We start from the raw sequence: 18,303 nt of genomic DNA on the forward strand, positions 1-18,303 counted from the left end.
CAAGGGAAGGTGGGCTGTGATACCAGCATTGTGCTCCCTGGAGGGGTTCTGCAGGGATTGGGAGTGTGGAGGCAAGAGATGCTAAATTTCCCATCAGGGCTCCATAGGGACCCTGCCCATGGAGTCTCCTCAGGGGATGCCCTGATCTGTGCTTCCCCATCCTCCCTGCCCAAACCCCTCTTCAGGGTTAGATAACACCCATTTGCCCTGGGTGGTAGGCAGTTTCTGGCCAATTTCTGCCACCACAACCTCCTCCATAGTGAACTTTCCATCTTGGAGGCTGTATGTCTTTCAGATGCTGTTGGTATAACCATGTGCAGGATCTGTCCCAGAGAATGCGCTGGAGAAGGGACTCAAGGGGCACTGAGAGGCTGGCTATAGCGTGTGGAGATTTCACCTTTGTATAATACTAGCAGAATGAGGAGTAATTCCTTCTGGACTGGAACTGGAGACGCTGTCAGCTCCCATCACAGTCAGGGCTCCTAAACCAATCCTTGAAGCGACTCTTGGTAGAAGAGACCACAGCGTTGTGGAATATCTGTGAATTCTCTTCACACCCAGGGATCCTACAGCATTTCCTACAGCCGGATAGTATGAAAGCAGAAAAATTACTTCTTTGCTGTTGCCTTGACAGTTCATCCTTCTCCATTCTTACAATCCTACCGGTGAGAACTCATGACCCTATGTCTCCAGCACAGCAGCACAAGGGCTAAGATCCTGGGGTGGATCCCTTAACAGCTGTTGTTGGAACCACACTTGTGAACAATGTCTTAAAGCAGTTCCGCTGTAGGTGAGAACTCCTAAATCCCCTAGCAGATTAATGAATGTTCTAAAGTACAGCAGAAGCTCCAGCATCACCTCTGTCTTTGCAGTTATAGATGGAAGCGGCTCTCCATTCCATGGTCTAGTTATTCTTGTGGATCCGCAGCCATGGTGGCTTCATAGCTAAGGATGCATCCACCATTAAATTCAAAGCCCTATTGCATGGGATGGTGGTGGATCCTTTCTGTAATTTAAACCTCCCTTCAGACTGAACGTTCTCAGCCTTCTCAAAGTCTGAAGCCAGAACTAAATTTGTTTGGGACTCAAATACTGATTGTTTCAGGGATGGGTATTGCATTGCCCTGTGATGGGGAAGGAGCAAGATTCTGTTACCTCCATGTGCCTTAGAATGAGAGAAGGGCCTAATCCTTGCAGTTCACATTCAGATATATGTGGTGGAGGCCTTAGATTTCCAGGGTGTTTGGAGCTGAGTGTTTGGTTCAGCTCACTGCAAATATGGCGTGATCTATGAAATTTGGATCTGGAATTTGAACTCTTTCCCAGTACATCCCCAGAACTTGGGTCAGTCCGGATCCAGGGGCAGAGTCGGCACTAGGCATAAGCAGAAACAGCAATTGCTTAGGGCCCCAAGCAGCTCAAGAGGATCCCATATTAATTATTATTTGTGTGTGTGTGAGAGAGAGAGAAATATTCCTGCTTAGGGCTCCCAATAGGCTAGTACCGGCACTGTCAGGGGTTTGGTTGGGCCCATCTCTGCTCACATGTGTGCAGGGAAAAGCCAACCACTTGTTTTTTAACTACAGAAGGCAGGGGAGACTCTGGCATTTGGCTGGCACTTCATCTCTCCTTCATTATGAAAATTTACTCTCTGGAGGTGAAGCGGGGTCTAGAGGAATTGGGTTGCTGCCTTCAGCTACTTGCTTTGGCCATAGCAGGAAAAGAGCAGTAAAAGAGCCAGCTCCCAGGTCTTCTATTGTTTGTAGACCAGGAGCAGGTCCCATCCAGATAAATAGTCCATTGCTGTGCTGGTCTGAGCTTTGGTCTCCGCTCAGAGCCTCTAAGTGGATTGCCTTCCAACTAGCCTGGCTCTTTGGTAATTGAAAAGCTCAGAGAAATTGGAAATGGGGGCGGCGTGGGGGGGCAGGGGAAATACAGAATGAGATATTCACTGGCTGTGTGGACCCAAAGTAGCCAGATTCCCTGGGCTTGTCATTGAAATCACTTCTTACGGTGACTCTCTGCTTTAATTTCCCCTGAATCAGCCCTCTCCCATGAGTGAAACAATCTTCACTGCAGATTGAGGGGGGTGGGAGGGATTTGAGCATTAATCTGATGTAGATTATACCTCCACCTCCCTCTTTCTGTCCTCCCTCTCTCTCTTCCTCTTTCTCTCTCTTTCTGTTTCTCTCCCCTCCCTCTCTTCCTACTTCATCTTTTCAAGAAAGTGAACGTAAAGTAAAAACACAGAAAGAGAGGGAGACTCTGAGAAAGAGAGAGAGAGAGGCAGAGAGAAAAACCTCCCTGAAGAGGGAAGCCCCAGCAGCCAATAACTTTTTGGATTTGACTGGTGCTGCCTTTCTTGCTTTGCTCCCAAGGAATACCTTTAATGGAATCAATTGCCTCGGTTCCTTTATAACCAAGTCCATCGGAAAGGCAGACTCAACATATTATGGGCAACTGTGTGAAGTCTCCACTGAGAAACCTCTCGAAAAAGGTATGTTCCCTGAATCCAAGTGCGTTATGCGTGTTTCAAACCCTGCTTCTTGGGACGGGTGACATTGTGGGTAGATGGGAAGGGAAGGTGGGAGGAACATGCAGACTTGTCTGCAAATGGTTCAGCTCCCTCCAGAAGTCCTTTTCCTAAGAGCTGTTAATGCAAATGCACTGTTCAGAACCTGTGATGATGAACGCCACAGCTGGTCTGTGAATAGGTTTGTATGTACGTGAGTAGGCAGGTTTCCATCATGTGTGTAAGTGTGTGCATGTGCATATACATATATTTGTCCACTTGCATGTGGTGCACGTGTTTGTGCACTATTATTTGGTTATATACGCACGTGTGAGCGTGTGCACACATTTGTGTGGGTATGCACGTGTGCAAGTTAAGACGTATCTGTCTATCGACGTGTGTGCATGTGAAGGTGTGGATATTTGTGTTGTTTCTCTGTGTGTGCATGTGAAAGTGTGGGAGCACACAAATTTGTTAGCATATGTCCCTCTCTATGTGTATGCAAATGAGCACATGAATGTGTGTGTTGCGTGTGTGTGCATTTCCGTGTGTATATCTGAATGTGTGTGCATACTCATGCATATGTGTGCAACATCTGTGAGTGAGGGTGTGTGGTTAAGTGTGTGCATGAGTGTGTGTCCGCACATATATGTGTGTGTGTGTGTGCGCATTTGTGTCTGCATGTGTGCATTTATTCTTGGGTGTCCTCACATATGTGTGGATCTGAGTATTTGTGTATTTGCATATTTGTATGTATCCATGTTTGTGCCCGTATTTATGTATATGTGGGTGCCTGCTTTCTGTGGTAGGTGTCTGCATGTGTTTGGTCATGTTTGCTCAGGTATGTGTGTTCATGCTTTCCCTCATGTGTAAGCAGGCCCCATGTGCGTACACATTCATGCCCACCTGTACTGCCATGTGTGTCTGGTTGCATTTTACCTGTGGGCTGCTGTGTGCTTAGGTCTCAGAATGGTTCAGGGATTAATTAGATTTAGGAGCTGTGCTGCCACTAGGGGCTGAATTGGCAATGGGAATGGTTCTCCCTGGGCACTGTGCGTATCAGGATGAGGAAGGCGTTGAGATAGAATGCGCCCATTAGGCCAGCTGGAGGAAGGAATTCACTTGGGGACGCTGAACCAAATAATAATTCACCACGAAATGATCTGCTTGTTCCTTACAAAGGGGAAGGTTGTAATAGGCAATGGCAGGGCACCGCACTGAGGGAGCTCACGGCATGGAGGCCTCAGTGGCAGTGAAATGGCATTGCTGTGGGGAAGCCATGATGAGGGGACCTCGCCAGCAACGAAGTGGCACTGCCATGAGGAAGCTCACAGTGCAGAGGTCTTGCCAGCAGTGAAATGGTGCTGCTGTGAGGACGCTCATTGCAGCCTGGAGTCACTGAGTACCTTGCCAGCCATGGAACGGCCCTGCCACGAGGACGCTCACAGTGTGGAGGCCTTGCTAGCAGTGAATTTTTTCTGGCCTTGGGTTTGTCACTTTTGTGGAGCAGCTCATGGTTGCGAGCTCAGCTACCACAAACAAGGCACAAGTTAAATCTGGAGTGTTTCTTGGTAATGACAAAGCATTGCTGTGTGGGAGGGAGGGAGCCCACCTACCCCAGCAGACCCAACTGATTTATGGGGTATGTAATGAGGCAATTCATTCCAAAGCAGCTAGACAGTGCTGAGCTCTCCCTTTTGGTCAGTGTGACCCTGGGGAAGAAGCAGGAGAGGCACTTGGGGTTCAGCCAGCTGGAGGTGCCTAAACTTTGCACATCTGAAAGGGCCATTCTGGCAATTTACAGTCTGCCTCCAATGCACATAAAATGGAACAGAATGTACCTGCACTCATCTCTCATGTGGAGATGTGGTTTCCAGAGAATACAGGTCCCAGCATGCAGTGGGCCCTGACGGCTTAGATCAAAATGGAGCATTGCATTCTGGGTCTTGTAGCTTGTTTAGGCCCTGCCTTTATTTGTATTTAATTCTTCATTCCTAAGAGCCATTTAAAGTGATGCATTCTGCACATAGTTCCAGAGAGTAGGAATGAAGGGGTTAAGGTGAGGAAGCCCACAGGCCGCATTATAGAACTCTGCAAGCTTCGCTTTGGCCCATATATTAAGGCCTCAGGGCCCAGTGCTGTGAGGTGCTGAGTCCCCTACACCGCTGTTGACCTCATTGCAGCCTGGAGTTACTGAGTACCTTTCAGGATCAGACCATTACATGACATAACCTCGGACTGCCGCTCTGTGTAACATTCCTCCTCTCTTCCTCAGGTTTTGACATTGGCAGAGTGAGGGGAAACTCAGTGAGCAAGGAGAGATGGGACATAGGTTGAACTAGACTTTGTCAGGGAGATTTCTCCCACTGTCCCCAGCTCCACTGAGTTTTCATGTCCTGTTCTGAGACTGAGGAACCACCTTGGCTAGAATGATGCCAAGCAGGGCCCTCTTCTTGCTGGTCTCCTCCATTTGTTCCTTCCGAACGCAGCCTGTCAAGTGGAAACAGAGACTTTAACGTAACTAGGAGAACAGGGTTAGGAACCTGGAGGCCTCTTGCTTTTGATAAACCTCCCTCAGGGAGAGGAAGGATGGATTTTGCATGACAGAGATGCTGCCTTCTGCACTTCTTTGAGCATTGTGGGGGGGCATTATTTCAAATTGAGGCAAGGGGGCAAGCAAAGCTTCGGTGACAGATAATCGTCTGCAAAGCTTCGGTGACAGATAATCGTCTGTCACCCAAACCCTCTCCCTAGCAGCTTCTCTCACTGCAGTGCTCCCAGCACACTCTTTATTATGGAGGCAGCACAAGAAGCTGTGTAAGGATCTCTACACAGACAAACTGAGACTTTCCTGAGTAGCTTAGACAGAGGAGGAAGCCCTGGAAATGGTGGATGTGAAGTGCCCTGATAGAGCAGGGAGCGGGCTCACTTTGAACTCTGGCAGACAAGACAGAAAGTTCAGAATAATCTGGAGGGACGGGATGGCTCAGCGGGTATGGTTTGGGACTGGTGTATGGACCTTTTCACCTCCGCCTCCCTAGTTCACATCTGTCTCTAGTTAATCGTCATTGAAATTCATTCCCATTCAGTCTCTTGTTGGTAGCCCCCTATTTAGTGCACAGTGTCCGCACAGCAGTAAACACCACTGTCACAACACTAATTGACCGTCTCATCAGAGGCACCTAGGTGTAAATGGGATAAATTTCAGTACTTCGGAGTGGCCCTCGGGGTCAGGACTGAGGCACATTGGCAGGGGAATATGGGGGAAGCCGGCTCTGCTTCTGCCTCTACAGTGGCTGAATAGAAACCTTCATTCTTCAAGTCACTCTGTTTGGCACCTTTTGCCAGCTCTACAGCCACCTCTCTGTTGGAGTCCAGCCAGGTGCTTTTATCACCCCAGGAGTGGCTGTGGGGTTTTATTGGGTAGGGGAGAGGAGAAGGGCTTGAGTCTTCCTCACTGTTACCTTGCTGCCATCAGTACTCAGATCTGCATGTTGCTGCTTCTGCCACTAACAGGTGGCTGGCCTCATTTTGCCTTGTATCCATCTGGCGGAGGAGGTGTCTCCTCTGCTTTGGCTTGATGTGTTTATGGGACACATGCGGGAAGGGAGACTTTCCAGCACCAGATGGGGGGGTGGGGGGGGCAGCGCAAATGGACAGCAGCAGCAACTGGTGCTTTGTAGGGCAGTTTTCCGTGAGCCCTGTTAATGACCCTGGGTCACTAGCGGCAGAGGGGTGAGGGGAGACTCACATGGTGTCACACTAGGCCAGAGAAGTCCAATTCCCTTTCCCTGCACTACCTGTGGTTCTATGGATCAGCCTGTTCTGTGTCTCTGGCAATTCTCTCCTCAGACTTGTGATTTCTGTCCACATAGGAAAATAATGGGCTAATCTCATCCTTCATGGAACTCCACTGACTTCATAATAAGCTTGAGAGACTAGGTGGCTCAGGTAGGGATTAGGACTAGGCTTTGGAACCTTTCACCTTTCATTTGGCTTCAATGGAATTACTCCTGCGACAGATTTGGCCTGACGTGTATATTTTCAATCTCTCATATTATATATTGAAAAAGACTCTGGGAAATAAAGCTGGTGATTTATAAAATATGTTGTACCAAAGTGACAAATGTTCACGTCATTATCACACAAATGTCAAGACCATTAGCTGCGCCCATGATGTGCCAGGTGTGGATTGATGTTAGTCTGTTATATTTGTAAAGATAAATTCCCCATCCGCCATGTATAATCAGGTAAAGGGTTTCCTTCCCATCTGTGATTGCAATTAGAACCCTGTTATGCTATTTCCTTTCTTTTGTGAGTTTCTTTTTGTGTGATATTGGTCTTGGTGCTTTTGGTGGATAGTCACATGACATTATACATGAGCAGATTGTCTTAAGACTGTGTTTTAAAATGTAAACTACCAAGCATGTGTGCGATGCAGTATCATATGGCAGACGCAGCAAATAGCTACAATAAATGTGAGCAAGTGTGAGTGGGGAGCAAGTGTGGCCTGTTTCTCAGCCCTGAAAGAAGAAGTTCATGATTTAAGGGATGAGTCAATATAAAAAGACAATGACTGTGGACAAAGCCTCCCAGATGAACTCTGGGAATGCCATCGGTACAAGCAGGAGCTCATTCTGAAGCAGAAATATGATTGTTAATGTTTATTGTATAAAACCAAAGGTCCTGTGGGTAGTGCTGGCTTTTTATAGCTGCATGGGAATACCAGGATGAGACGTTTCCGCCAGAGAAAAGCATTTCTATATAAGGAAAGCAGTGACTCCTCAGTGGAGCCTGGAGCTCCAACCTCAGATTCTATTCTGCAGTACCAACTGGCTGGGATGTGTGGACTCCTTGAGAATGGTCTGTGAAAATGCAGCACAGACAAGGCTTCAGGGACTTGGATTGTAAGTGACCTGGACAGACTACATTCTCATAGTCTCGGTCAGTTATTGTAACTCATTAGAATTGTGATTGTCTGGAACTCAGCTCGCTGACACTGTAAACGGCTGTCTGACGGTTTTAGTAGACTATGGTACAGGTGTTAATACAGAGCTGTAAGCTGTTGAACTCTGTTGCCTGAAAGTGACTTGAAGCCAAACTTAGTCTCTCTGTGCAGGTTCTGTGCCTGCTGTTCAGTGGAGGTCCCTGATGGAAGCTTCTCTCTCAGTAATCTCCTTCTGTACACACACAGACTGCAGGCCACACATGAAATCATTTACTCTGGGGCTGGAGACAGGAGGGGCGGGAGATGTTCATTTTCTATCCTGGCCCTTTCATCTGTAGCTGGAGGGATGTGTGCAGCTTTGAGAAAGTTTGATGTCATTTCAAAGTGAAATCTTCCTGGTTGGCTGGACTTTTATCAGCCATTGACAGTGAACTCCTGTACCTACTGCTTCTATACAAGCCTGTACTAGACTGGTGGGAGGGACCCAGCATGGAAAGATGAAGGAAATTTAGGGCTAATTACTCTGTCAGGCAGCCCAGTAAAACATCAGATCAAAGACTGAGAGCGAAGGGGAGGTAACTTCCTCTGTTGTATTGTTTACTTGCTGCTGATTGGCTGGGAAGATTCGTCATGAGGAGAAGACCTGCTATAAGGCTGTTCAGACCAGTGAAGAGGCGCCGTCAGCCTGCGAGTACCAAGGTCCACTCATGATGCTGGCCCAGAACTGCGCCGTCATGCACAACCTGCTGGGGCCAGCATGCATCTTCCTGAGGAAGGGCTTCGCAGAAAACAGGCAGCCTGTACGTAAGTTACACCCTGCCGGGCGAGAAACATACAAAACACAATGCCCATATTGCCGCAAACGTGTAGCCACACATATGCCTACGTACATGGGACTCTGAGATCCCCCAACCACAGTAAACATACAGCCTCAGACCTGCAAATGCAGACTTACAGACTCACATACATGCTCAGGCATGTGAACTGGAAGATGTGCGGAGATACCCTGGCACCTAGGTTGTAGGCATTGTAGAAATACGTATACAGATCGATAGATCAGTGCACACTGAAACACTCACACAGTCATATGGATGCAGATATACCTGAGGCTTCCAATGTTCAAATATGACACTCCAATGAGACATCCACATCCCATATATGGAGGCTCAGATTAGTACATAGGGCCTAAATGGCCATTATATGTGCTTCACTGGATCTGACTGTCCCATAATGTGCTCACATTTGAAAATTGGGCCCATCAATACACAGAGATGAGCATATTCAAATACGCCCTGAGATGCAAACCTGTCTATATTCACTCTGACACACAAGCTCAGATTCATATACACATGCATGCACGCTCTCATGTCTGCACAGGAGAACACATACATGCAAACCCCAAAATAGCTACCTGTTCACACACCTTCAAATAAGCAATGCACAAACAAGTACCAGTACCTACACCCCCTCTAATATACAGCACACACCCATATCGATATTTCTACCCATCCAAGCATATATATGCATACATATACATCCATTCCTGCAACCTTAAAATATGCACAGATGTACACACAGACATGTCAAATGTACATAGAGACATGCTTACATTCTGTATGTTCACAGTAATATAAAGCACATACCCTGTACACAGACATTTAATATCTATACTAACGTACTTAAACACAGATACACAGACACCATATTATTAACACACATACAGGCATATATGTGATTAGGTGTACACACTTGCATATACTCATCCAGTACATTACACGCTCTTCCAGTCAAACAAAGCTCATCCTCAATGTCTGAGATTCGTGGCAGTTAAAATCCAGTTATCAGGAATCCCTCCATAATAAATCTCTGCTCTATATACTCACATGCAAAGACACACTTGTCCTTAGCTGGAATAGAATCAAGGACCTTTAGTTCCAAAACCTAGTCCCCTTCCACTTGAGCTAAAGGCAAGTTATTGCTCACTGTAAGTTTTTATTCTCTGGAGCCTCCAACCACTAGCAGACAATCGCATATTCCATTAGCCAGTACATTAAAACACATGCAGAAATATTCTCAAGGAAGTGCACACACACGTATATATACTGGCACACAAACATCTACCAAATCATATGTGCTTATATAAAGAACTGGATCCAAATTCCATTTAGAATGTCAATAGCTTGCGGGTGACTATATCCACCATGTTCAGAGCCTGGAAATTCATAATATCCTAGGAGGCTCCAGAGAGAGGAGCACAGACATCTCTGACAACAGCCCTGGTGCAGAGTGAATGTATTTTAAAACAGCTGTTCTCCCCGTTGACTCTTTAGACCAGCAGGATTTAGTGTGCATAGGACAGAAATAAATGAATGCCAGAAAGTTTCTTATGATGATGATCACCTCTAGTGTATTCCTAGGACCTGAGCTCTTTGAACAGGTGTATCCCTTTTTCCATATGTTCTCCTCAGAAAGCTTTACACTGCTTCAGCTGATTTCTTCTTAAGCAGATGTTTTCCTATTTAATCATTTTTAAGGGAGCTTCCTTGGACTTTAAAACAGAAAATCTCCTCATAACACCAGTTACAGCTTGGGCTAGATTTTCCAAGGGACCTGGAGTGGCCTCTTATTTTGCACATACAGTCATTGGCCCCCTCTAATGATAGAATCTGCACACACAAAGAAGTGCTCACATCTCTGCACATGCAAATGCCTCTATGTGCCAAAATAGAGGCCAGGCTGAAAAAGTCTTGAGACTTCCTCGTGGACATTCTGGTGTGTTAATGATGCTGGCTGTAATGGGGTTTCAGACATCTACTGTGCTACAGCCTGGCCTAGTGGTTAAAGCACAGGCCTAGACGGCAGGAGATCTGCGTTCTCAGCCAGGTGCTGCCACAGATGCAGTGAGTAACTTTGCATGAGTCAATTCACTGTTCTGTAAAATGGACTTGATGATGATACCTCTGTATCTTGAACATTACTGATCAGACTGGTGGTGCTCAAGAAGGACTCCTGGGGTCATTAAAGTTCATAAAGAGTTTGGAGACTCTTGGCCGGAGATATGCATACAGTGCTTAATGTGTAATGAAAGAGGTGCCGGGGCTCAAGCAATTTTTTTACTTTCATAACTGACGCGGCAAGCCCGGAGATACGGGGCTACGAACTGCCAAGCCCAGAGGGGCTAGGACTCAGCCCTGGCACAGATTAAGCACTATGTTACTGATCATGTGTCTCTGTAATTCATTATGATATCACTGAGAGGAAGGCAATGAGGCCTCCTGTGCCTGCTTTAAAGAATGTGAACTCTTTTACAAATCAGTTTCTATGAAAGCAGAAGAAATGGGATGACATGTTTGAAATTACCAGATCTGTGAAGGATGAAACTGCAGAGCTAGAGCGCTCTGAAAGTTCCATGCAGCACAGAGATGCCTCTGGGAAGGTTATGAATGACAAGCTGATCACTTCTCTGGCACAGCCCCTGTTTGCACAGACATAAACCAGTGTGTGTCCTACTTTGCTGTATTCTCCGGGTAGCTGCCGCTAGAGTTACCACAGAAGTCTGTGGTTAATTAGCAAGAGCTCATCCTTATGAAACAGATCAAGGGCACAGTCTCCAGGGACCTGTGGTGAGGCTGCAGACCCCTGGGAGATGAGGGGAGAAGCCAGGACTCAGACAAGAAAGGAATTTTCATCTCTGTTTCCAAATTCTCAGATATTCTGGATTTGCCTGGGAGCCATGAGTGGAGTTAGAAGGGATTTTTAGTAACCAGAAAGCAGTGCATTTCCACGCTCATTTTTCTTCCTCTTGATGCAGTCTCTGGAGTTTTCCTATACTCTTTTACATCCCTCCCCTCTCTGAAAAACAACACCCAAATTGGATGTTTGAAGTTGCAGTGTTTCCTGATCATGGTGAATCCTTGTCCTGTTTTGTTTGTAGATGACCTTGCTGCTGTATATTTTGTTTCTCTGCCTGGGCTTGAAATGTTTGTATCTGGGGTGAACTCACTGCTTCTACAGTTCCAGTCCCTCCTTAGAGGAGTGGCTCTAGGAAATAGGGTTGCGAGAGCTCATGGTTGCTCTCCATCACTATAGGCTTGCTGATTGTGAAGCAGCTCACAGCTATTTCCAGACCCAGATGTTCCCAGCAGGAATTACTGTAGGGAATATGGTAAGAGCTTCAGAGGAGCTCCGAACTACAGCAGTGCCAGACTCTGCCACACAGCGTCGCTGTAGGGGAATGATACAGGCACACTGTGGAGGCTCTCAGTGCCAGCTCATCCATCTGGAGTGGAGTGCTGGAGTCCGTTTGAGAAGCCCGTGTTGCCCTGGACCTGAGGTGTGGAACAATACTTCTATTTGGCCACCTGGGCAGCAGGCGAAATGGAGATGGGCTTCCACAGAGAAGTGTGCAGGCAGCTGCTGGCACCCTCCTAATAGGAAAGGGAGTGATGTCAAAGCCTTGCCAGGTAGATGGGATTAAACATGTCATCACCTTCTTGTTTCTTCTGTCACTTTCTTGCTTGTGCGTGATGCTCCCAGACCTGCCTGTATTCATGAGTGCTATTCTGAGACCACTTTTCTATCAAATGGTTGGGTTTAACAGAAGATGTTCTTTCATTGCAGGACAGAGAACTGCGACCAGAAGAAATTGAAGGTAAAACTTTGACCCTTCCTCCATGTCTCACTTTCTCTCTGCTCAGTGAAAACATACTGCTGGCCAGACTGATCACAAGGGGGGAGAAATCTGGGATAAAACTAGGTAGATGAGCTCATCACTGTTCCCATTCTAGCCATTCCCTGCAGAAGACATCATAGGGAATGGTGCAGGAGTGCTGACTTTGGGGCAGCTCATATACACTCCACCTCCTGACAGAAGGCCTGTAGAGTGTAGTGTTGGAGTGATGATTTTGGGGGAGATCACATTTGCTCCATCTCCTGCAGGAGGGCTGTAGAACATAGTGTAGGAGTGCTGACCATCTGGCCATTCAAAGACTCTGCAGTCTGAGCAGGGACTGCTGTGGGGAATTGTGCAGCAGTGCTCGTGGTGGTGGAGCTCAGAGCTCCTCCAGTTCCAGCTTGTCTCCAGGGAATCTGCAGGGGGAATGTGCACCTTCTTGAAGAACATCTCTGAGATCCTAGCATGCCAGAGTGCTGCTGACTCCTTGTCGGGGGTGTTCTGGGAACTGTGTCTAATACCATCACTGACAGCATTGTCCTTATCGGATTCACTCTGACAGAGTTAAGAGAAGCCTTCAAGGAGTTCGATAAAGACAAGGATGGGTTTATCAACTGCAGGGACCTGGGGAACTGCATGCGGACCATGGGCTACATGCCTACCGAGATGGAGCTCATAGAGCTATCCCAGCAGATCAACATGAACTGTGAGTGTGACCCCTCGCTTCCATGTTCCCCTCTCACTGCCATTCTCTGCCTCCATGCATTGGGCTTTAGCTGTCAGTCTCTTGCTCTCATCTGTTCCTCTTCCTTTGTTGTCCTGGCTGCCTGCCTGTCTGTCACCCTCTCTCTGCTAGTCCATCTGTCTGTTTGCCTAGTTCTCTGGGCAGCAGTCAGTTTGCTTGTCTCCAACCTACCAACCTATCTGGGTTTCTAGATAGTGAGGTATAAGAGCAATATGTTGAGACAGACACACCAACATAGGACTTCCCTTGGTGTGTGCACAGTCAACTGTTGCCCTTTTAAGGATGTTTAATGCACTGTTGTGCAGCTGCTGCATGTTGTTGTATTGAACCTGGTCTCTAGGTGGTCTGTGCTGAGGAGGGAGACTGGGTGCTAAGAGGAGGGAGATCTTTTGGTGTGAGGGTGGTGCTATGTCAGAGCAGAATGCTGGGGTGTTCAGCTTGAGGTGTGAGTGTATTGAGGAGATAGCTCTGGTGTGTGGGTAGTGATGGGCTGAGGGGCTACCCTCTGTCCATCTGCTGTCACACGAAAGGTGGAATAATGGGGAAGTGTATTCACAAACATGTCTGTGATTGGATATGGCTGTATTTGTGCCCTTTCCTTCTATCGTCAGTTCTTTGTCCTTACACTGTCTGCAGCAGTGCTGTATGGTGCCCACGGAAGTATTCACTAGGCATTATTTGTTGTACTCCCTGGGCTAGAAAGTATTAATCATCCAGAGAGGGAGCAGAAACAGTACCATGTGAGAATAACACATAACAAATAGTAGATAACCAGGGCACTGGTTGCCATGTGATCCACAGGCTGTATAATTAGGTCAGGCGATCAGGTGATCCACAGGGTGTACAATTAGGTCAGGCGGTCTGGTGATCCACAGGCTGCATAATTAGGTCAGGCGGTCTGGTGATCCACAGGCTGGATAATTAAATCAGGCGGTCTGGTGAACCACAGGCTGGATAATTAGGTCAGGCTGGTGATCTGACAAACAGGTAGGAATTTGAGGAACTATTCACCAATTGCAGCTACTTCATAAACAGGAAAATGCATTAATTTGTTGAATACACTGTTTGTTACAAATAGCTTGTCCAGCTGTGGTGTTGAATTTCTGGGGCAGATTTTCTCCCCTGCTCCAGTGCAGTGTAGGGCCCATATAGGAGATACAGCTGGTTGAGGCAGAATTCTCTCTGTTGAGACACATCCATAGGGCTGCCATGTCCTTGCCCGGTCACAAGCCCTGAGGTATGGTGTATGCTGGGAGCAGATCCATAGCACACAGTGCTGTGGGGATTCTGAACTGCCTGCCCCTCATAGGCATCCTGGGATGGGCTGCTGTAATTTAGAGGAGCTGGGACCCTTTCAGCCCTGCCCAGAATCCAGAGGGTGCAGAGGTGGTGTAAAGTCATGTTTGCTTCTCCTCCCCCTGAACTGCACTCTTTGTGCTGTGCCTCCCATGGGTGGCTGATCTCCAGTGGAAGCCATGTGTGGATGTGTTACCCTGGGTGCTCGGCTGGGCTAAGGAAAAAGGGCGTATTAATGTCTTACACACAAATTTCCCCTTGGTCCCAAGTGGGCGGCCATGTGGATTTTGAAGATTTTGTGGAGCTGATGGGACCAAAGCTTTTGGCAGAAACTGCAGATATGATTGGTGTAAAGGAGCTACGTGATGCCTTCAGAGAGGTGAGCTCCCCCCCCGTGCTGCGGGACCCCCTCAGAGAGGTGAGCGCCCCCCTGTTCTGCATCACCCCCTCAGAGAGCTGAACACTCCCTGTGCTGTGTGACCCCCTCAGACAGATAAGTGCCCTCTTTCATGTAGTAAAAGTGGAGAGAAGTGGAGAGCAAAGGCAGGAAAGAGAAAAGACCAGTGGGGGAACGAGGAGGAGGAGCGAGCATATATAGTAAAGAGGGCCCTAAGAAGGAAAGAAGAGAAACCAAGTATGGAAAAGAGAGGAGCACAAGGAGAGCAAAGGCCCAAAAGGGAACAAAGGGGGAAGATGGGCCAATCACAGTAATAATGTATGGGGTCTGTGAGGAGAGGAAAAGGACCTGCTGGAACAGACTGGCCCCAGAGCAGGAGGAGAGAAGATGCCTAGGGAAGGAAAGAGGGAGCCAGGAGGGACTCAGGGGACCTCATGGACAAATATGTGCACTCCAAAGGGGAAAACATGGGACCCAAGTCTGGAGACTGTGGGTTCCCAGGGTCCACTCCAGCTGACTGTGCTCTTTCTGCTGTTGTTTGTTGCCTCCCTGCAGTTTGACACCAATGGCGATGGAGAGATCAGCACCAGCGAGCTGCGGGAGGCCATGAAGAAGCTGCTGGGGCAGCAGGTGGGCCATCGGGATATTGAAGAGATCATCCGAGATGTGGACCTGAACGGAGATGGGCACGTGGATTTTGAAGGTGAGAGAGAATGTGCCACTGTCCATCTTCACTGGGGTCAGGCAGGATTTCGGATCAGAGACTGGCTCATTGCCCTGCTCCAGAAATGGAGGAAGGAAAATGATCTCTATGTTCTAAGAGGCCCAGGTATCTGTGGAATGGGGTGAGAGGCAGCTGGGTCAGAATCTCCTAGGATTTTCCCTAGTTAGGATAAGGGTATTAGGGGAGAGATGGATGGTGTAGGAAATTCCTGGTTAGTAGTGTCTGGCTGTACAACTCTTCTCAATGCATCTCATTGTTAAGCGTGTCTCCCTGAATCACATACTAGGACAGACTGTCCTTGTGTCAGAGGAGAAACCTCTCTGTGGCCATGGGCAGCCCAATGGTGGATTTCTGTTTCCTCCCTGATGCCCTCTGGGTACAAATGCAGGTAGCTAGCCTGAGCTGCTACCCATGCTGCCGTGGCCACACTGCTATTTTTGTGTGCTGGCCTGAGCAGAGCTAGTGCATTTACATTTATTCAAGCTGGGAATCACATCTTCCAGCTGCTGTGTAGACATGCTGTGTCAGTGTCCACCAAAGAGTTTAGTGTGGAAAGGAGACATTACCTTGTTTTAGGGCAGGTGTCCCAAATGATAAACTGCCCTGGCTAGTGGGATCCTGTAACTCGTTGCGTAAACACTCCAGGGTCAGTCAAGAAACCAAACCAGTGAGCAGTGGGGATGGGGCTTTCCTGTTGGCTGCATGGTGTCTCAGGATGAAGAGAGATGGGATGGGAATGTGTTGGTGCAGTTGGTGTGTTCTCCTCTAGCCTCTCTGTTTGTCAATGGCTGCAGAGTTTGTTAGGATGATGTCCCGTTGAAGGTTACGCTAATCTGAAGAGGAACCAGCACCTCAGTGAGGGCAGAAGAGACCTGAGGGGAGCATCTAGCCCCGACGTTCCCATGCAAAGGTTTATAGGCTGGATGCATTTGAGACAGTGCGAGATGACCCGCCTCTCCTGCCCCAAAGTGGTCCCCACACCCCTCTGCCCTTTCACACTGTGAAAGACTCATAACGTCCCATAACTGGAACTGTTCCTCCGAGAAGGCGACAGCAGGAAACTGCAGCGCCAGGACAAGCCACGATCTTTTCATGAGATGTTTGCAACTTTAGACTCCTCCCCTCCTGCTTTTATTCTCCACCAACTGCTGCAAAGCAAGAGAAGGAGAGACCCTCTTGGACTGGGGGATGAAACCAAAGCCATCTGGGATTGGTGGCTGCAGCAGGTCATGCTCTGCACCTGTTTGATTCCCTTGGTGAACTGTGTCCGTGTTTGCTGTGTGTCTGTCTGGAGTTATTTATGCCTCCCTGGTACATTCTCGTGTCTCCTGTGGCTACGTTTACCAAGAGCATCTAGAAATACATGTTTGGGGGGGAAAAAAGGTGATAAATGTGCAAACTGAAGCTGTGCGCAGCCCTGGCCTTTCTGTGTGAGGTGAAGGGCGGGCCGGAGGGAGGAGCATCTGCCAACCGATCCACTCCAACCAGACTGCTTTGGGACCCATGTCGCGGCTGGGGGGACGAGCTGGAGCCAGGGGAGGTAGAGGCTGCTTGTTGCAGGATTGGTGACTAGGTGCTGTTCAGCGTGAGTGATACCTCCAGCCATTCTAGCCACAGGCAGCGTAATACAAACACAAGGTATACATACTGCCAGGTACCAAAGACTTAATGGGCTAAATTCCTCCTTGCTGGAAATCCCTTTGTCAGTGGACTTACACCAGGGGTTACTTTGGCCCAGTGTCTGAGGCTGTAGAGCCATCCAGAACACAGAGACTCTGTCTGTCTGTCTGCCTGCTAAGAAGTGCACTCTAGAACGCAGTGTGTGACTCTGCAGTATGTACCATGATACTGGCCCCCAGGCTCTTCCTGTCCCTCTTTTATAGCATCAGGTGCTACCCCCTCTGTTCCTTTCCTTCTCCTTGGCTCTCCCTTGGACTCTCCTGTCTTCCCCTCACTCTCTGTGTCTCAGGCAGATGCTGGGCCTGCCCCATTCACATCCCCATTTCTCTAGGCTGGGGTTTCAGTCACTCACTAGATCGCTGGGCCTAGTTCCTCCTGCAGTTCAAGGGGCATCGTCCCCTCTCTGGATTTCTCTCAGTCTCCTGGGAGCATTTTCTTCTCCTTGGCTGTCCCTCTTCCCAGGATAGGGCCTGAGGCACAAGAGCCTCCGACTAGCCCAATGTTGCTATTTCTCTTCTTTCCCCTCAGGCTGCCAGGTTCCCAAATTCTTCTCTGTCCCAAAGGCGCAATTTCCTGAATGAGGATGTTCTCTTGCTTCCATTTGCTTGTTGCTGTGCCAGTTAGTCTGCTGCGGCAGTAATTGACATTCCAGCAGTGGGAGCGTGTATGAGAGTATTTGGGCAGGAGTGTGTGGGCAGAAGGGCGTGTGTGTGTGTGTGTAGGGAATGCATGGGAGTGGGCACATGGCTATTTGCATGAGAGATCTCTGTGTGTGCACACGCAATACTGCTATAGGTATGTGGGTATGCCCACCAGAGCTGAAAGGAAAACGTATGTACAGATAGTTGCACATGATGCTCAAGCAACCATGCAGGCCTCGGATGGGTGTGTGCAGATGGTGTGTGTGTGCTGTGCACAGATACTTCTGTGACGAGTGTAGCACAGAACCCTAGCTAGTTATATGCGTGTGGTATGTGTATGGTGGGAGTGAATGTGTGCATGCAATGGGAGTGTTTGTGTAGGCATGTCCCTAAGCAACGGGAGCGTGTGCGCTTGTATGTCCTCTGTGTGTGTGTGTGCGCAACGGGAATGTGTGAAGTGATGGAACAGCGTGTGTATGTATGAGTGATGAGAGAGAGTGAGCATGGATTCCCCCTATATGTGCATGTGATGGGGATGCCTGCACAGGTGTTAAGTGACAGGCACTTGATGCCTGTGTGTGTGATAAGAGTGAGTGTGCATGTGCATGGCATACTGAGCAATAGGAACATTGCAGGGGTGTGTGTGTGTGTGTGTGTGTGTGTGTGTGATGGGAATGAGCTTGTGTGC

At 48.3% G+C, this 18,303-nt stretch overlaps 1 protein-coding gene across 1 annotated transcript; it reads left to right on the forward strand.

Annotated features, from left to right (window-relative positions):
• The first annotated feature begins 2,452 nt into the window (after positions 1-2,452).
• Positions 2,453-16,114, forward strand: CABP1 (calcium binding protein 1). The gene is made up of 7 exons (XM_077835092.1): positions 2,453-2,497; positions 8,084-8,260; positions 12,081-12,111; positions 12,695-12,838; positions 14,443-14,552; positions 15,126-15,273; positions 16,089-16,114. Exons 1-7 carry the CDS (start codon positions 2,453-2,455, stop codon positions 16,112-16,114), a joined length of 681 nt encoding a protein of 226 aa, XP_077691218.1.
• Positions 16,115-18,303: the final 2,189 nt, after the last annotated feature.

This window comes from Eretmochelys imbricata, chromosome 15, assembly GCF_965152235.1.
Source record: "Eretmochelys imbricata isolate rEreImb1 chromosome 15, rEreImb1.hap1, whole genome shotgun sequence".
NCBI classification, from domain to species: Eukaryota; Metazoa; Chordata; order Testudines; family Cheloniidae; genus Eretmochelys; species Eretmochelys imbricata.

What these genes read in the sequence shown, in the direction of transcription:
- CABP1 (XM_077835092.1), top strand. Translation starts at nt 2,453, where the DNA reads ATGGGCAACTGTGTGAAGTCTCCACTGAGAAACCTCTCGAAAAAG. An exon ending in TGAGAAACCTCTCGAAAAAG is followed by an intron (nt 2,498 to 8,083) that starts GTATGTTCCCTG and finishes TTGGCTGGGAAG; the next exon opens with ATTCGTCATGAGGAGAAGAC. An exon ending in CCAGCAGATCAACATGAACT is followed by an intron (nt 12,839 to 14,442) that starts GTGAGTGTGACC and finishes CTTGGTCCCAAG; the next exon opens with TGGGCGGCCATGTGGATTTT.